Here is a 20,164-nt window from a genome sequence, read left to right as displayed (position 1 = left end):
GACTTTTCCATATTATAGGTTCAGAAGTTAAAGGGGGATAGGTTTAGTCTGAAATAACCCAAAAGGGCAGCAGATCTGGGGACAAAGGCCAGATTACCATAACTTTCACTACAATCTGCCCAAACCAGCCTGGTGCACTAATTGGCCAGTGTGGATGTGGCAGATTGCAGCCATGGAACTGAGAAATTAGTTCTTGTTGTCAGTTAAAAGTGGGAAATTATCATTTGCGTGGAATAGGGGGGGGTTGTGAAATTAATAAGGATCAGGATGGGGGAAATACTAAAATAACTAAAACTGATATTTATGAGGCTAGGCTTTGAAGTTAATTGCGAATGAATTATTTTTCAAAGAATGCTTGAGATATTTTGGTTCCAGAGATGCATTACACTCAAAAAGATGGCAGATGTTTTAAAGTTAACAAGGACCTTACAGAGAGACAGCTAGTTTAACAAAGAAATGAAAGTTTATACTGGTTTTTGAACTGTGTTCAAGTCAGAAAGATTGTGCCCATGATAGCTACAGGACAGAGGTTTAATTGCTACCTGGTTGTCCTTCCATTATCAACTTATTGAAAGTTCAGAGCCTGGAATCTCAGTTTTAAGTATAATGAATACTCCCCAGAACTTACTGGAAGCTAATTGCACAGATAGCTGCCTTCAAAAACCAAGCAGGATACAATTCTGTGCCTGTGATGTTACAGATTGTGGAAACTGCGCAAGTGATCTAGCCAGTTATATCTTATTTATTTCTTTTCTTTTGATTTATCCTTGATCTATGTCTGCTTATCTGCCTATTCCCTTTATTGCCTTTTGCTTGGTTTACATCCCAGGCAAATCCAATGTACTCAGCTACAACAACACAATAAAAACTAGCACTAAAATAGTGTAACAAAACATTTTAAGATGCTTTATGAGATTTTAAAAAAACTATTCATGCTCAGAGGACAGTCAAGAATCAATGCTATGGGCCTGGAGTCACATGCAGTCTAGACCAGAAGAAGATGGCAAATTTCCTTCCCTGAAGGACATTTGTGAACCAGATCAACATGATGCTGGCTACTGGAAGCCAAGGGCTATCCATATATCAGTTGACTCCTATCAGGCACAGATGCAGAGTGCTGATCGAATGAGGCAGTACAAAGCTGCACCTTTATGGCGAAATGTTAATTAACCTGGAACTTGAACAGTTTTTATTCCAGAGGTCCAGATGCATGTGGAAATCCAGTCTATCAGAGTGGGGAGAGAAATATGGTATAAAAAAGTGGCATTGTAGTAGCCTTTAGGTTGAGCTGCAGCATAAATGATTAAGTGCACGTACCTGTCATTATCCACTGTTTTGTTGCTACCGAAATCCAGTTGCTGTAACATTCAGCTTTACCTACAAGAAAGCGAATTCACAGAATTAAATGCCATGTTGTTTTGGAAGTACTTAGATTTTCAGCTAGAAAATAAGTACAAGAACTTTCACACAGTCTTTTCCAAGTTGGAACACAGAATGGCAGAAGTAGGCAATTCAGCCTTCAAGCATGCTCTGCCATTTGAGAAGTTTATGGCTGATTTGGTTGTGGTCTCAACTCCACTTTCTTATCTACCTCCCATAGTCATGGACTCTCTTGATTATGAAAAATGTATCTAACTCAACCCTGAAAAAATTTAATCACTAAACCTTGACTGATTTTTGAAATCCAAACAGTAACAAGCCTTGAGAAAATTCTCATCTCAATCTTAAATGGAAACCTCTTATGCTTAAACTGTGTCCCTTATGTTTAGTCTCCCCTGAGGGAGAAAATATCTTTCCAGTATCCATACTATCAAGTCCCCTCATGATCTTTTATGTTTCAATAGGATCACAAAATCCAACGTACTCAACTTTTCTTCACAAGGTAAGCCCTTTATCTACATGCTGTACAAGTGTACTTTTGGAACAGTCTTGGCAATTAAAAACATGTTAAATGACTTTTCTAATGACCTACTGACTTGTCAATCAACAAAAATTCAAACACTGCTCTCTCATAGTTGTTCCATGAATAAGTGTTGTTCAATTACACAGTGTCTGAAATGTTGTGTTCCCACAAAATGAACTACTTGTCCCTTCTGTTACTTTCAACTCAACCATAGAAATAAACGTTAGAAATACAAGCAGGAGTAGGCCATATGCCCTGCAATATATTCCCACTTTTCAATATGATCACAATTGGTCTTATTTCCATTTTCCTGCAAATTCTCTATATCCCTTGATACCGAGGCACCAAACATCTGCCTCTCTGATGCTAGAATTTTTAGAAAATTAGCACCAATGCATTTACTACCTCATTTACCATCTAAGACCCTAGGATGAAGTCCATCAGGATCTAGAGACCTTAGTGATTGTCACTTTACCAAGTAGCCGTCTCCTTTCCACTCCTGACTTCTAGTTATTACTAAATTTTTCCTGTCAACTACAGAAACAAAATTTTGAGTAATTTCATGTGCTATTTCCCTTATTATCTATTAAGATCCCATTCACCCTCTAACAGGACTAACACTCATTTTATTTACTTTATTTTTAAACACCTGTAGAAACTCTTGCTACAAGTTTTCACATCTGTAATTAGACTCCTTTCATACACTAATTTCTTACACCAGATTAAGCTTGTGCTCATTCTTTGCTGTTCCTTAGATGATTGATCAGAATGTCATGCCACTTTATGCAGTCAGATCCTTCTTCCTCAAGTTTGATGCTTTCCCTAATTCCTTCAATTAGTCATGGATGGTGGGGTTTTAGGAATGTGGTTTAGAAAACAGAAGAAATATAAATTATCTTGACTATTCATAAATATATCCTTAAATGAATGCCACTGTATGTCCATTAATCTAACCACTAGTCTAGTATCCTAGTCCACTCCAGCCACCTCAGTTTTCATGCTTACAGTTGCCCTTATTTAAAACTCTAGTCTTAGACCCAATCTTCTCCCTTTCAAAGTGGATGCAAAATTCAAACAATATGGTTACTGTTACCTAAGGGTGCCTTTACGCAGATCATTTATCCCATCACATTATATAAAATCAAGTCTAATATAATTGCTCTCTACTCAGCTCCAGAACATGCTAAGAAATTCTCACAAAAACATTATCCATGATTATCATTTTATTTTAAATCACAAACACCCAATATTTCCAGTTGTATATTTTGCCCTACATTGTGGTTAGCATTAGGGGCTGTAGACCACACCCACTAGTAACTTATTTCCCCAATTATTCCTCCTCCCCACCCAAACCGAGTTTAGATCTCAATCTCTGGAACCATAATTATTGTACAAGTGTCTTCTTTGAGTAACACTGCTGCATCACCCCAATTTTACCTAGCTTTCTATTCATGATTGTTACATTCCCTTCAATATTCAGGACCATTTCAACCTGTAGCCACAGCTCTGTAATGGTTATCAAATCATACTTATTTCCCTCAACCTGCACCACCAATGTTAACTTTGTTACAAATAATATACACATTCAGATACAGAACTATGTTACATCTTTTTTATCTTTGTACCATCTGGTCTTGATGTTAGTGTCTTGTAGTCTTGGGTTTCCTTTTTTCTGTCCCTTCCAACTATTTTCTAACCCTGATTTATCTGTAACTCCTGTCCGGTGTTGTCTTAATTCTACTCTTGGACACACCTTATCTTTCCATGTTGAACCCTTACCTCCACTGTTTAGTTTAAAATCCTTTATTTCCTTAGTTATGTGGTCCACAAGAATACTGATCCCAGCGTGATTCAGTTATGGACTTTCCCAACTGTACAGCCCCACTTTCTCCAGTACCCCATGAACTAGAACCCACTTCTCCCACACTAGTCTTTCAGCCAAGTATTCAACTCTAATTTTAAGAGCCCTATAACAATTTATATTCATTTTAGCTAATAATCCTGAGATTATAATCTTTGAGATTCTGCTTTTCAATTTACTGTTAACTCTACATTCTCTGTATACATAACCTCTCAGTTTTATTTATGTTGTTGGTGCCAATTTAAGCCACAACTACTGGATCCTCTCTCTCCCAGTGCAAGTTCCGCTCTAAACTGGAGCTGATGTTCTGAATTCTGGCACCAGGAAAGGAACATAGCTTTTTCGACTCTTTGCTGTGAAGAATGGTGTCAATTCCCTCCACAATACTACCTTCTACTACATTCCTTTCGGCATCCCCTAATATTCCTGACCATCGATCAAATCACATTACCCGACCTTAAGTGGCATGATTCCCTCACTGATGAGTTGCAGTATGTAGTTCAGCCTCTAGCTCCATCTCCAAGCCAATGTTGCATGCACTTAACACTTGCTGCAGACTTGCGGACTTGTTTACTCTGGATCACTAGAAGGTGTCACACCAGCATTTATTATCCACCCTAAATTATCTGGAGGGCAGTTAAGAGTAAACAACATTGCTGTGGTCACATACCTGTATTGAGTCACATGTAGTCCAGACCAGGTAAAAAATAGCATAATTTTCTTCTCCTATTAGTGAACCAGATGGGTTTTTGTGACAATTGACATTGACGATACCATTAGGCTAGTTAGCTATTCCAGATTTTTACTGATTTCAAATTTCAACATCTGCCATGGTGAAATTTGAACTCATGTTACCACAACATTAACCTGTAGCTCTGGAGTAATGCACAGCGACATTACCACTATCCCATTGCCTCCACCCTGCAGCAACCTCTACCCAGTTGGGACATCACCTTGTCCTGCCAGCTTTGACAAATTTTAACTTAATTATACTATTCCTTTTGATATATTTTATTAATTTGACCATCGATTGCATGCTGGGTCCTCTACTTTTTGTCATTTACATAAATGATTTGGATGCGAGCATAAGAGGTACAGTTAGTAAGTTTGCAGATGACACCAAAATTGGAGGTGTAGTGGATAGCAAAGAGGGTTACCTCAGATTACAACAGGATCTGGACCAGATGGGCCAATGGGCTGAGATGTGGCAGATGGACTTTAATTCAGATAAATGCGAAGTGCTGCATTTTGGGAAAGCAAATCTGAGCAGGACTTATACACTTAAAGGCAAGGTCCTACAGAGCGTTGCTGAACAAAGAGACCTTGGAATGCAGGTTCATAGCTCCTTGAAAGTGGAAGTGCAGGTAGATAGGATAGTGAAGGCGGCGTTTGGTATGCTTTCCTTTATTGGTCAGAGTATTGAGTACAGGAGTTGGGACGTCATGTTGCAGCTGTACAGGACATTGGTTAGGCCACTGTTGGAATATTGCGTGCAATTCTGGTCTCCTTCCTATCAGAAAGATGTTGTGAAACTTGAAAGGGTTCAGAAAAGATTTACAAGGATGTTGCCAGGGTTGGAGGATTTGAGCTATAGAGAGAGGCTGAACATGCTGGGGCTGTTTTCCATGGAGTGTCAGAGGCTGAGGAGTGACCTTATGGAGGTTTACAAAATTATGAGGGGCATGGATAGGGTAAATAGGCAAAGGAGTAGGGCAAGCAGAGGACAAATTGTTGGGGAACCCTGGAGGTAATACAAAAAGAGAAGACCTTATTGGAGATGCTTTGGATTACAATTGAATCTGTAGGATTTGAACCAAGCAAAGGAAAATGCAATGAGTTCAAAATCAGGAGAAGCCTGAAAGCATCGAAGTGCAATCAGACATATCAAAAGCTGCAATAAGGAAGATTCACCTTTCAGAACTATTTCAAGGATGTTATCTGTGACTTTGATTCAATTTATATTTCAATCCTGAGTCAGCATCAAGCTACCTTGTTTGCCAGTCAGTATTTGAAAATTCTGGGCATGTTGCCCTCAATTTCCTTATTGTGTACAGTCATGTTGCTATTGTGCTGTATTGGGACACAGGTAAATTTGGTTACTAGATCTTCCTTCAGTTTAAGTATTTTTCTCCCTTCATCTTCAATGCACACACAGTTTCCATGAAGTAAATGTTTGCAGACTTTATATCTTTGAGAAAGTCTAACTAAATTGGGAGTGGAATAATTTAGCATGCAAATTCTATATCCAATTCATTGGTATTTAATCTGGAATAGGGTTCTAAAATTCTAGCTTCATATCTTTGTTTTACATTTGTAATTTCTTTTGGATTGTTGAAGCTAGAACTTTTGGGGTTCTCTCACATTTTCCTGGAGCTGTGTTAGCTTTTACTAGCTTTCTGATTTGGTATGCATGAGACTATTATTAATTCTGTCTGATGAGCACTAATTTTACCAGTCACTGGAGATGAGATAACCTTATATTTGCATTTTATGCCTTGTCTGATTGTATGTTCTACTGACGTCAATGGAGTATAAATTCTCAGAAGAACATTAAGTAGGTTTCCAATTCATGTTAAATTACATTCAAGAGGTATAGAATTGAACTGGCCAGCAGAGGTACAATTTACATTAACTGTGAAAGTTAACAAAATATTACATTAAATAAAAATAAAGATAAAATCCAAGTCAGGATGGTAATTATGGAATAAATATAAACTAGCTAATACTTTGAACCGAGAAACTCATTTTAATTGTGACAAATATTGAGATTCAAAAATCAATATTAGAGCAAAATGTTACACAATGCAGAAATTGTAGCCTCAAAAGCAGCAGATGTAATGAGAAAATGCTGATCAGTAGTTGGGAGCTATCCAAAAGAAATAAAATACTGAAGGTTTCTGTCAAATAATCAGAGACGTCATGTTAAGAATACACTCTGTTTGTAATTGTAATTTAGTGCATAAACACATTTGTGTTTCTGTAATGTAGTTGTTATGACATTTTCTCACACATGAAAGGTCCTCAACTTGAAACCAGCAGAAACATTATTAAAGCTCAGGCTTCAGTGCAGAGGGAATAGATGCATTACTCTTCTTTGAAAAGGGACTCTTGTGGCACAGTGGTATGTCCCCATCTCTAGGCCAGAAAGCCTAGGTTCAAGCACCAGCTGCTTCAGAAATGTGTCAGGAACGTACTGCACAGAAACAGACCCTTCAGTCCAACTTGTTTAAACCGACCAGATAATCTAGTCCCAGTGCCAGCAGGTGGCCCATATCTCTCTCTACCCTTCCTATTCATATACCCATCCAGATAACTTAAATATTGCAATTGTATCAGCCTCCAGCACTTCCTCTGGCAGCTCATTCTGTATACTCACCATCCTCTGTGTGAAAATGTTGCCTCTTAGGTCCTTTTTAAATTTTTCCCCTGTCACCCTAAATCTATGCCCTCTAGTTCTGGACTCCCACACTCCTGTCTATTTATCTTATCCGTGCCCCTTATGATTTTATAAAACCTCCATAAGGTCACCCTTTTCAGACTCTGTCGCTCCAGGAAAAACAGCCCCAGCCTATTTAGCCGCTCCCTGTAGCTCAAATCCTCCAACCCTAGCAACATCCTTGTAAATATTTTCTGAACCTTTTCAAGTTTCACAACATCCTTCCAGTAGGAGGGAGACCAAAATTGCACACAATATTCCAAAGATGGAATTTCAAAACCAATAACATTCCTCTGTCCAATGAAGGAAAGCATACCAAATGCCTTCTTCACTATCCTATCTCGCGGTGGCTCTACTTTCAAGGAACTATGAACCTGCACTCCAAGGTCTCTTTGTTCAGCATAGTATGTTAACATCCAAATCATTTATATAAATGATGAAAAGCAGTGGACTTAGCACCGATCCTTGTGGCACACCACTGGTCACAAGTCTTCAGTCTGAAAAGCAACCCCACCACCACCCTCTGTCTTCTACCTTCAAACCTGTTCTGTATCCAAATGGCTAGTTCTCCCTGTATTCCATAAATTCCAACCTTGCTAATCAGTCTACCATGAGGAACCTTGTTGAACATCTTTACAGTCCACACAGATCACACCCACTGCTCTGCCCTCACAACCTCTTCGTTACTTCCTCAAAAAACTCAATCAAGTTTGTGAGACATGATTTCCCATTCATAAAGCCATGTTGACTATCCTTAATCAGTCCTTTCCAAATGCATGTAAATCCTGTCCCTCAGGATTCCCTCCAACAACCTTCCCACCACCTATGTCTGGCTCACCGGTCTATAGTTCCCTGACTTTTCCTTACCACCTTTCTTAAATAATGGCACCACGTTAGCCAACGTCCAGTCTTCCAGAACCTCACCTTTGACTATTGATGATACAAATATCTCAGCAAGGGGGTGTCATAACACATCTGAACAGGTTGATTTAAAGTAACCATTACTAAAAATTTAATTCTGCTTAATTCCATCATGAGCATTAAAGAATACCTTATTCACAGCCTTAAATAATGAGACACTAGTTGATTAACTTGACAAGGCCTCACCTTCATTCCCCTACACTCTCAGATTAATGAGTTCAACACGCGGCGTGACATCGAACAATTCTTCCGCCGCCTTCGCCTCCGTGCCTACTTCTTTAACCAAGACTCTCGCCCACCCTCTGACGACCCCTTCTCCCGCCTCCAACACACCCCATCCACCTGGACACCCCGTGCTGGCCTCCTATCTGCCCTCGACCTCTTCATAGCCAACTGCCGCCGCGATATTAACCGCCACCTGAACTCCCCCACCCCTCTCACCCACTTCAACCTCTCACCCTCGGAACGCGCAGCCCTCCACTCCCTCCGTTGCAACCCCAACCTCACTATCAAACCAGCAGACAAGGGAGGCGCGGTAGTAGTTTGGCGCACCGACCTCTACACCGCTGAGGCCAAACGCCAGCTCGCAGATACCTCCTCCTACTGCCCCCTTGACCATGACCCCACCCCCCACCACCAAACCATCATCTCCCAGACCGTCCATAATCTCATCACCTCGGGGGATCTCCCATCCACCGCCTCCAACCTCATAGTCCCACAACCCCGCACCGTCCGCTTCTACCTCCTGCCCAAAATCCACAAACCTGACTGCCCCGGCCGACCCATTGTCTCCGCCTGCTCCTGCCCCACCGAACTCATCTCTGCATACCTTGACACCGTCCTGTCCCCCTTAGTCCAAGAACTCCCCACCTACGTTCGGGACACCACCCATGCCCTCCACCTGCTCCATGATTTTCGCTTCCCTGGTCCCCAACGCCTTATTTTCACCATGGACATCCAGTCCCTGTACACCTCCATCCCCCATCATGAAGGACTCAAAGCCCTCCGCTTCTTCCTTTCCCGCCGTACCGACCAGTACCCTTCCACTGACACCCTCCTTCGACTGACTGAACTGGTCCTCACCCTGAACAACTGCTCTTTCCAATCCTCCCACGAAAGGAGTAGCCATGGGCACCCGCATGGGCCCCAGCTATGCCTTTCTCTTCGTAGGATATGTGGCCTGAAGAAGGGCTTATGCCCGAAACGTCGATTCTCCTGTTCCCTGGATGCTGCCTGACCTGCTGCGCTTTTCCAGCAACACATTTTCAGCTCTGATCTCCAGCATCTGCAGACCTCACTTTCTCCTCAAAGTTAATCAGACACCTTCTTATCTGCTTTATTAAATATAATTTAAGTAACAACTCACGATCAAAAATTACAATTTGAAATCTGATAGCCAGATGAGTAAAGAACTCATTGATATTAAGAAATGGATCAGTTTTACTCGGGATCTATTTTACAGATATTACTTTGCAACAAAATAACAGAAGCACACAGAAGAATTCTTAACTCACAAAGTCTAGCAGTCTAAAATATTTGCCCATTATAGAAATCAGTGACAATAAGTGGCTTCTATAAAGATGCTAGTTTAACGCTGTACAACAATTTGAAGATGGATGTCAACAGTTTCTTGACAATTTCCTGAATAAGGTTATAAATATTGCTTTCCTACCGGAGAAGGTCCTTTTAAGTTGACAGGTGTTTTAAAGTCACCTTGCAAGACCTGTGTAAAATGTGATGAAAAGAAGTTGTTTTAGCATCTGAACAATACTCAATTTTTAAGGCAGACAGCATTTTCTATTCTTCCACAATTCAGACTGAAAAGAAACATCCAGTGCCAGGCAGACTAAGACCACAGAACCTTCCATTTAAAATGTCAAAAATCAAAAGTTGAGAATCTAACACCTATATGATGTAACCAGCATTGAATTTGCTTACTATAATCAGTAGACACTTTGCCATCTTCCCTTTTGTCATGTGCTATCTAAAACTAACAGGAAGCATAAATAAATCTTCTTCACAGTCTTGAGGTCATTCACCCATTCACTTTGAGCCACCCGTTTACCCATGTCAGTGGAAAAGATTTACTTGAGAAGCCTCAGTTAATCCAGCATTCTTCTATTCTTGCACTAACATTGGGAGGACATGTCAAACTAGTTGAAAACGATAGTTGATTTGGAGGAGGTGGTGGTCTTGAATTCTGCTGATTTACCTTTTTTCAGTTGCAGGCAATCTTCAGGGTTGGTTTTCTTTAGTGCAGTCCACAATGGCACCATTGTCTCAGGACAAACCAATCCTGAAGTGAGCAGCCAAAAAGGCTTTTTTGCAAATAGGATCCTACAATGTTTGTATGGGTGCAAGATGCCATTTGTTGGTCCTACTCAATATGGAGCTCAGAACAATACCAGTATAAAAATGTGTCAATGCTTTCTGATCACACTTTAGTAGTCCAAGTAGCTCCACATGTAGATCAATGTGAACCTTGATCTTTCCCACAAATACAAGTGATCTCCCATTTGTGATCTGTTCCAGAGAGAGGGGGGGGAGCTATGTATGTACCTAGTGCATACATGTTTTCTCTCTAGAAGAGAGAGGAAAAAAAAATTGAGCACTCTTAAACTTTATCCAGTGATCCTTGTATGATCAAATGATATGCGAGTACAGAATTAAGCTGAGCTCTCATGTCCTCAGAGTCTGAATCACTCACTACTTATACACTGGAACAATACCCTTTGCAGCACTTATCGACTTCACGACAGACGTTGTAAAATAGGAGAAGTATCCCTTTAAGAGCTGGATGGAGAAGGGGACAAGAAGACGTGTGCGGATCAATGGAGGAACAATTCATTATCAGCCAGTCTCATTTGTTTCTTTCGAGTTGACTGAACAGTAGCAATGAGAGACTTGCATGCATGTTTTCTGGGGAAAAAATGTTAAAAAAATTACCAATAAATTATCTAGAATAAAATATTTCTCACGTACCCTTTTGGTATTATTTATAACCAGTGCGTCAGGATTCCCATAATTTGGTGGGTTGGCACTGGGATCATATCCCAGCTTGGCCAACATAGGTGCTATCCGTGCCATATCTTCAACCACACTATTTGGAATATGTCCCACCCATTTTGTCAAGGCCTCAAGATTTACTGGCTTGATAACCTGGTCAGTGGATCGTTCTATTCTGCAGAAGGAAGAAAATACAGAGAGCTTTTAAAGTACCAAGTTTATGATCAGATTAGTGTATTATTAACTTCTAGTTAGCAAACTAAATCAGGTAGACCTTGCATAGAGATGGATGTTTCAAAAGAATATGCCAGGCTTTAACTTTAGTTTTCCTACATTGCTTGCAAAGTCCTTGTAACAAAAATTAGATTGCTGATGGCAGCAGTTGTTTTACAAATATCAATATTCCCCTCATTAATCCTAATTGTTAATTATCAGGGTAATTAGAACCATTTTTTCATACCTTACTGGCCAATACTGTGCTATCCACACATTGCAGGTCATAACTCACAAATCCAATTATATCCACTCTTCATTTTGAAAGCCACAAATGGGAAAAAGTGAGATCACAATTAAATACAACCATTACAGTAGAGATCAGTACTTATCAATACAAAATTTGGGCAATGCCCAGTGTCATTACCCTGCAAATGTTGCTGGCTGATGAAAGCCAATTACTTGGTCTGAAAAAGGGGGAAGAAATAAAAAAAACTGTTAGGAAACCCACGAAACAAAGCATCTGTTAGAGCAAGACTTTTCTTCCTTTAACAACTTTGGTACAAGTATCTCCTGATTACAAATTTCCATCAGTTTTAAATCAGATTGTTTCTATTCTGAGCAGCTAACCTATAATGCTGGTTTGAAAACTAGGCGGCAAGTTAAACATTAACCCCAAAAGGCATGGGATGCATGAACTGGGCTAATGTCATTCTTTAAGATGCTTCTTAAAAACCTACCTCTTCGATCAAGCATTTGGTCATCTATCTGAACTTGTGTCAAGTTTTGTTCTTCCATCACATAGGTTGTCTGATTTCCTGGTCGAGTTTCACCTCAACTTTAAATTCACCCTGATTTTAATTGCCTTGACCCTTCATATTTCTAAATTCCTTGAATCCTACAATCTGCCAAATCTGCATATACCTCTTTTTTTTGTCAGTTAATATTCCCTGCAAGATAGGCAGGTGCAAGGCCACATGGCAATCGAGAACTTCAATCCAGGACAAACAAGCTGCACGCAAGTATTAGTCCGTTCAAGATATGCACATCTGCAGGTGTGTAGCAATCTTAAAAATGGACTATGTGGCGTAACAAATAGGCAATGCATACAAAGGGGAAGTAGAACTAACATTGGCATGCCATCAACTGGCTTGATCTAAAGTAATAGAATATGGTCCATAAAACTCTGCTGTCTCTCTCGCTTCATTTAGAGGCTTGCTAAAACCAACCTTGTTGACCAAGTTAATAGTCAACCATTCTAATATCTTCTGATATGGTTCAGTGTTAAAAGTTTGTTTGAATTGTTCCTCTAAAGCACCTGGGGATGTTATACTACATATTACTGAATTTAAGAGGTAGAATTTCTCAGCATTATACTCTTTTACTTTAGGAAAGATGTATCAAAAATAAAACCAGTCTGAACGGTTCAAGGTTCAATTCTGTTCTGAGGTAACATTGGAGAATTTTCAGCTGGGAAAAAGTTGACAAGTTGCTGACTAGTTAATAATAACCTCCTGTTAGCAAGTGCTGTCAGTGAACATTGTGTGAGTACAGCTTCAGTGGGGATGTCAAACTAGCTGTCCATTATTATTACATATGAACTGTAGCAAGCCAAGACCCTTGTTGAACTTATAAAAACAAAATGGTGGAGAAACTTCAGTCTGGTAGAATCAGTATAGAGAAAAAGAGGGATTTAACATTAGGAGGTCCAAAGAGTCGAATTCTGTTTCTCTCTGCCAATGTTGCCAGACCTGCTGACATTCTCCAGTACTTTGCTTTTATTTCAGATTTCCAGCATTCCCAGTATTTTGCTTTTATTTCCTGTAGTGGTTAATCACTTTAAGGAAGAGGAGGGAAAAGCAACAACAAAAAAAGCATAAACACACTTTGAAAGTGAGACTCCTCCGGATTTTCCTATTAGTTCTTCATGATGTAAAACAGCATCATTCCATGGAATATCCAGAAATGTCATGATCTTCTCCATAGTTTTTCTGGGATGTAGTACTAGTTGCTCATAATAAACAGAGAGGCATCTGGAGGGTCCCACCTCCATACACTGTCCATACATAATTTCAATAGCCTTATTCCATTTGATTATACAATCCCTGTAGCTGTTAAGGTCAAATCCAGCTATTGTCACTTTTCTTGTAATCATGGAATGCACCGATGCCCGGCCATCTCGTATCATCAGAATAAATTTAGATTGTGTAAACAGTTTGGACAGATAACTTAACGATTTTAAGGTGAAAGGGTCCTTATTGCATAAGTATTTTGCTGGTTCACCATGTTTTGCAATTACTTCTAAAATAAATGCTTGTAATGCCGCATCTAGTACATGGTCTGTCACTCCTGCCTCATTCAAGCGCATCTTTTCACGTTCTGATTTAGACCACACCTGACGCATGGCCAGCACACGTGGAATGATCCGAGTTTCTTCACCACAGCGTATTTCTGGATGTGCATCCATCATGGCTCGCATTAATGTTGTCCCACTTCGGGGAACTCCTCCTATGAAGATTAGAGGCATATTTTTACTGTAGCGAAATTCAATGTTTTTTGAGTTATACATGACCAATTCATCCTTTTCTGGTTTCATCATACTATGTGTTTGTCTGCCATTGAACCAGCCCCCATTCTGATTCAATATCTGTTGACATTCCCACATGTGCTGGCCCATGTGGAACACCATCATAGTAGCAACAGCACAGCAAGCAAGCAGAACGATTCTTCTCATGCTGACGCGCATATTGGATAGTTTCACTCCTGTATGGGCATATATGGCTTTTCAGCTTCAATGTTCAGGTTTTCTCATTTTAATAAGGTTTCATTGCAGCTCTGTAACAAGAAAGAATATATGAGACACAAACCTCCAAACTTCAAACATTGCCAAAAAGCATCTTTAATATCTCTGACAAGACAGACATGATACCAAAGTTTTTCATCTTGCACTCATTGGAACAAATACAAGAGTGTCTAATTTTAAATCATAACAATAAAATTATACCTCAGGGCCTTCATAAAAACTAGAAGTGACTTGGATTCATAAGAACATAAGCATTAGGATCAGAAGTATGCTATTCAGTCCCTAAGCCTACCTCACCATTCGATAAGATCATGACTGTTCTGCCCCAAGCCTCAACTCCTCGATATTTCAAAAATCTATTTACTTCCTCTTTAAATACTTTCAGTAACCTAGCTCCAATAACTCTCCAGGGTACATAATTCCAGACATTCATTACTTTTCAGAAGAAATTCCTTTGCGCCTTAGCTACAGAATAAGGAGACACTTCTTCAAAACTATGTTCATGTTTGAGACGTTCCCCACTTGTGGAAATGTCTTCTCCGCACTTATCCTATCAAGCCTCTTTGTTTCAACAAAATCACTCCACAGTATTTTAAACTTTATTTAATTCGCCATTCGTCTGTTTAGCCATTCTTGATTAGCCAACACCTTCACACCAAAGGAGGAGCCTAGTTGAACTGTTTTGCTTTTCAACTTGTTGAATGTGTCATTTGCTGGTACTGTTCCTTGTATTAATAGTGAAATTGAGCTGTGAACTACAGCTTTTCACTGCTGCCTTCACTCCAAGAACATCTAAGAAACACAGATCATTGTATCGTAAGGTTCAAAGTGATGATGGAGAATGACATTTATCAATCTAGAGTAAGCAAAAAAAAAAAATCAATTGGTATAGAGCTGACTTCATTGGACAAGGACAGTTGGGCAGGATAGACTGAACAAGAGATTTTTCGGGAAAAAAACTAAATGAACAATGCACTACCTTCAAAAAGGAGATGGCTTGTGGTATATTCCCTGAATGGGAAAGATCGAAAGAACAAATACAGAGCACCCTGGATGTCAAAGGAGACAGAAAATAAGAAGAGAACAAAATTCTTATGACAGGTGTATTCTGGCAGATAATACAATTGACAACCAAGAGGAAGTTCAGAGGCGAAAAAGCAAGAAAGAGAAGTAAATAGAAATTATAAAGAAAAGACTGACAGCCAACATAAATGGGTGTCGCAAAATCTTCTTTAGGCACATAAAAACTTAAGAACAGAAGGAGCAGAAGTAGGTCAGTCAGCTCTTCAAGCTTGTTCCACCATTCAATACGATCATGGCCAATCTCATCTTGGCTTCAACTCCAGCTTGCTGCACACTCCCCACAACCTTTTAACCTGCTACTAATTAAAAATTGGTCTATCGTCTCCTTAAGTGAATTCAGTGTCCTAGGGGCACTCTGGGGCAGTGAATTCCACAGATCACAACCCTTTGAAAGAAGTAATGTTTTATCGATTTCAAATCTGCCACTGCTTAGCCTAAAACAAGAATGCTCATTCTAGATTGCCCCACAAGAAGAAACATCTGTTCCATGTTGACTTTGTCAATTCACTTTAGAATGTTATATACCTCAATTAGATCTCCGCTCATCCTTCTAAAATCTTGTGTATGTCAGCTTAAACTGTTCAACCTCTCAAATACAAATCGTAAAATGATAAAAGGAGGAGTTAGGCCATTTGGGCCAAATAAGGGATTTACCCAGAGGAAGGGGACATGGCTAAGGTATTAAAATGAACATTTTGCATTTGTCTTTACCAAAGGAGGAGATGCCATCCAGATCATGGTGAGAGAGAAGGAAATCTCGGTTGCTAAAAGGATTCCAAATTGATCAGAAAATACCATTGGATAGACTGTTGAGAAGCTTGACAAGGCACTAAGCAAAATCTTTCAGTCTTCACTAGACGGAGGGGGGAAAAGTGTCAAAAGACAGGAGAATTGGAAATATTACAGTGTTGTTCAAGAAAGCCTGGTAACTATAGACCTGTGAGTCTGACTTCAGTGGTGGGTAAGTTGTTGGGGGCGATTCTGAAGGTTAGGATTTATATGCGTTTGGAGAGACAAGGAATGATTTGCGACAGTCAGCATGGTTTTGTTTGAGGGAATTCATGTTTCGCAAACTTGATTGAGTTCTTTCAGGAAGTAAACAAGATGACTGGTAAGAAGAGAACAGTTGACCTTGTTTACATGGACTTTATTAAAGCCTTGGACCAAAGTACTAATTAATTTATGATACAGAAAAGTTAGATCACATGGGATTGAGGGTGAATTTGCCAATTGGATTTACGGTAGAAGAAAGAGGGTGGTGGAGGGACTTTTTTCAGATTAGAGGACTTTGACCAGTAGTTTTCTCCACAGGGATCAATGCTGGGTCCACTTTTGTTTGCCATTTATATAAATGATTTAAGATGAGAGTGTAAAAAGAATGGCTAGAATGTTTGTGGATGATGTATTGTGAACAGTGAAGAAAGTTATCTAAGACTACAAAAAGAGATCTTGATCAACTGGGTCACTGGGCTGAGGAGTGGTTGAAGAAGTTCAATTTGGATAAATGTGGGATATTGCATTTTACTAAAACAAACAAGGGTAGGATTTATACAATTAAAAGCAGTGCTTTAGGTAGTGTTTTAGAACAGAGACTTAGGGATTCGGTACATCATTCTTTAAAATTTGTGTCACATGTAGACAGTGTAGTTTAGCATACTTGCCTTCATTACTCAAGCTTTTGAGCATATGAGTTGAGACATTATGTTGAGGTTGTATAGGACGTTGATGAGGCCTTTCTGGAGTACTGTACCTCGTTGCAGTTGCCTTGTTATACGAAGAGTACTAATAAACTGGAGTGGATTCAGAAAAGATTTACCAGGTGTTGCCAGAAACAGAGGGTTTGAGTTATGGGGAGAGGCTGGTTCGGCTGGGGCTGTTTTCACTGAAGCGTAGGGTGTTGAGGGGGTGAACTTAGAGGTTTACAGAATCAGGAGGGGTATAGATAGGGAAAAAACACCTGAATTCACCTTAAGGTGTGGAATTTAAAGACTATTTTTAAGATGAGAGGAAAAAGACTTTTAAAAAAAGAAAAGGCATAGGGCAATTTTATTTAAGAAAACACATAGTGGTTAATGTGTGGAACGAATTTCCAGAGGAAGTGGTGAATGCGGGAACAGTTAAAACAGTTTAAACATATTTGGATGAGTACATACTTAAGAAATGTTTGAAGGGATATGGGCCAAGTGTGGGCAGGTGGGACTAGTTTGGAATAATGGTCAGCATGGACTGTTTGGACGGAAGGGTCTCTTTCCATGCTGTATGCATCTATGACTTTGTAAAGGTTGTAAGGATAAGCCCAACAATCACAGACCAGTCAGTTCAACATCAGTGATGGGAAAGCTGCTGGAAATAATTATTCAGGACACAATTAGTCATCACATGGAAAAGAATAGACTAATTTGGAAAGTTCAACATGGACCTCTGAAGGGGAAATCATGCTTGACTAACTTGGATTTTGTTTTGATGTGGTAATAGAAAGGCTCCATAAGGGAGAAGGCCATTGATATGGTCTATGTGGACTTTCAACAAAGGTCGAAAAGTGTGGTGCTGAAAAAGCACAGTTGGTCAGACAGCATCCGAGGTGCAGGAGAGTCAATGTTTCGGTCATACGCCCTTCATGACGAAATGTTGACTCTCCTGCTCCTCGCACACTGCCTAACCAGCTGTGCTTTTCCAGCACCACACTCTGACTCTGATCTCCAGCATCTGCAGTCTTCATTTTCTTCTTTCAATAAAGGTGTTTGATATTGTGCCATACAACAGACTTGAGGGGCAAGTAACAGGCCTAAGAGTACTCAATTTACTCTAGTGGGACTCTTTTGCTGTCTCCAGTTCGCATATTGGCACTGATCCACCCCCCCCCCCCCCCTTACAGCCAGCTCTCAGAGTGCCAGGATGTGTTTTTAATCTGTCAGCCAGGGTTAATGCCTGAACAAAGATTGAAATGAAATGGCACAAAATGTCTCAGACAGGCTTTACATCAACACTTTCCCTCTTGTGTAAAGCTGGGAGTCCCCAGTCTCCAGGCCACTTAAACTATTGTAAAGTTTCTTACTATTGAAAGTATAGATTTCTAGTCTGCTCTGAAAGTATTAGAAATTTGCAAAGCAGACCTTTCTGCACGCATTATGAACGAGCATTCTTTAAATGGGCAGACTGGGAGATGCAACCAGAAGCATAGCACACTTTGTATTTTCCCAGTGTCCAGTTCAGAACAGTAATTTTATCCAACAGCATGCAGCATGCTTAAAGCAGTCAAAAAACCAGAGTAAAAACAAAAGGGTGTTTGGTATAGAATTTGTTTCAGAGTTAATAGTAGGAAGTGTAAATAACATTTTCATGAAGAATGCTTACAATAGTCTGTCAGTTAAGGTGGGGCAGACAAAAACAAAGGCCTAAGTTCAAATTCATGTGTGGGAGATAGTGATGTGATATCAGATTATAGGCTGTAGTGAAGCATATACAAATATGGTAGTATCCTTCAGCTATTCTCTATCTTTGGAATCTTCATGAGACCATGACTGACAACTTGAGGGCATTTCAACATTAGCTTCTATGCATGTACACAATGTAAATTTACAAAATGTCTCTGTTACAGCAGTTAATTGTGAGCAGTGAGTATTCAAAGGGATTCTGTTAAATAAATTGTGTGTACTTTGTATAAAAGATAGCGCAGGTCTTCACCATAATTCACACAAGTGCCAAGTATACGAGTGATAATGCTACTTGCTAAGCCAATGTGTGCTGGTCCACAGACGCCATTCAGGAATGAACTAAACCATAACTGTTTTACTCATTTTGTACTCACTCAACATGCTTCCTGGTAACTGATCGTATACTAGTATTAAATCGAGATCAAGAAAAGTTCAAATTTACACAAACAGAATGCTGTTCTTAATACTGAATAATGTATTTTATGAAATTAAAACTGAGTGCACGATTGAGTTATTTTCAATAAATAATTTTTACTTGATTAAATAGGTGAAGAGTTAAATTATGTTTAGTTTAGTTTTGGTTGGTTGTAAACCTTTTCTGTACATAACAATGCCATATGACCCAGGTTAAAAGGTTATGGTTGCTTTTATGGTTCATGCACTTAGGCTAACATGTGAGGATGCATTGAGATAAAAGGCTTTTACTCAAGACACAGCTCTGAATTATTACATTAGTTTAGTTTTGCAATTTAAAGTATATAATAGTTCTATGAATTTGATTTTACAGCCAGTTTAATAATCTTGAATTTATTTTGGTCTTTATTGATATACGTATCAATGAATTTGAATAGTTGGTTTGATAATTAATCACACTACATTTTCTTATGATTTGGAGATGCCGGTGTTGGACTGGGGTGTACAAGGTTAAAAATCACACAACACCAGGTTATAGTCCAACGGGTTTAATTGGATGCACACTAGCTTTCGGAGCGACGCTCCTTCATCAGGTGATTGTCACCTGATGAAGGAGCGTCGCTCCGAAAGCTAGTGTGCTTCCAATTAAACCTGTTGGACTATAACCTGGTGTTGTGTGATTTTTTAACTTTGTACATTTTCTTATGCAGATAGAAATGGGTTCATTAGCACCTGCTATCTTGGTAAAGATCAAGTGGAGATAAGCTAAGGACAAGCTTTTACACAAGCGATGCTCTTTTAGAGTGATTGGCATGTCAAAGAAGACTTGGGAGACACTAGAAAAATTAGCATTGTTAAAGGAACCAATCAGAAATTAGGCACATCTTGTTTAGTTAATCCAACACCGACCATGGGATATAAGCCAGTTCAAGTTCACAATGGTGGTGGGGAGCGAGGCATTGGTTCTTAGCGTCCTGACCTGGATGGATTACAAAATACTGCTTATTTTTTACGTATTTATTTACTTTTATACTTATTATGAAGAAGTTAATAACATTAATTCTGGAAACTTGTGAAAACACTTGGTCTT

General features: G+C 39.5%; 2 protein-coding genes across 3 annotated transcripts in view; both read right to left on the bottom strand.

Moving 5' to 3' along the window:
• The window catches only part of LOC122562612 (protein-tyrosine sulfotransferase 2-like), a 30,708-nt gene extending 16,622 nt beyond the window's left edge, over window positions 1-14,086 (bottom strand). Inside the window, exons 1-4 of one of the 2 annotated variants that reach the window (XM_043715597.2) lie at window positions 13,227-14,086; window positions 11,104-11,302; window positions 9,794-9,844; window positions 1,318-1,377 (exon numbers count right to left, since the gene is read on the bottom strand). In XM_043715597.2, coding sequence (XP_043571532.1) covers window positions 1,342-1,377; window positions 9,794-9,844; window positions 11,104-11,302; window positions 13,227-14,086 — 1,146 coding nt within the window. In that variant the 3' untranslated portion in view covers window positions 1,318-1,341. Of the gene's footprint in view, window positions 1-1,317; window positions 1,378-9,793; window positions 9,845-11,103; window positions 11,303-11,767; window positions 11,808-13,226 lie in introns of those variants that run through there. The other variant, XM_043715599.2, reaches the window with a different exon arrangement.
• LOC122562613 (uncharacterized) overlaps window positions 14,040-20,164 on the bottom strand; it is a 102,910-nt gene continuing 96,785 nt past the window's right edge. Inside the window, exon 8 of the mRNA XM_087999987.1 lies at window positions 14,040-14,175. Within this exon, the coding sequence (XP_087856113.1) occupies window positions 14,149-14,175 (27 nt within the window). The 3' untranslated portion in view covers window positions 14,040-14,148. The remainder of the gene's footprint in view (window positions 14,176-20,164) is intronic.

Source organism: Chiloscyllium plagiosum, unplaced genomic scaffold (genome assembly GCF_037043375.1).
Source record: "Chiloscyllium plagiosum isolate Xiang-an unplaced genomic scaffold, Cpla_swu_hap1 HiC_scaffold_24, whole genome shotgun sequence".
Taxonomy (NCBI): domain Eukaryota; kingdom Metazoa; phylum Chordata; class Chondrichthyes; order Orectolobiformes; family Hemiscylliidae; genus Chiloscyllium; species Chiloscyllium plagiosum.
This window is presented reverse-complemented; position numbering and strand designations above follow the sequence as displayed.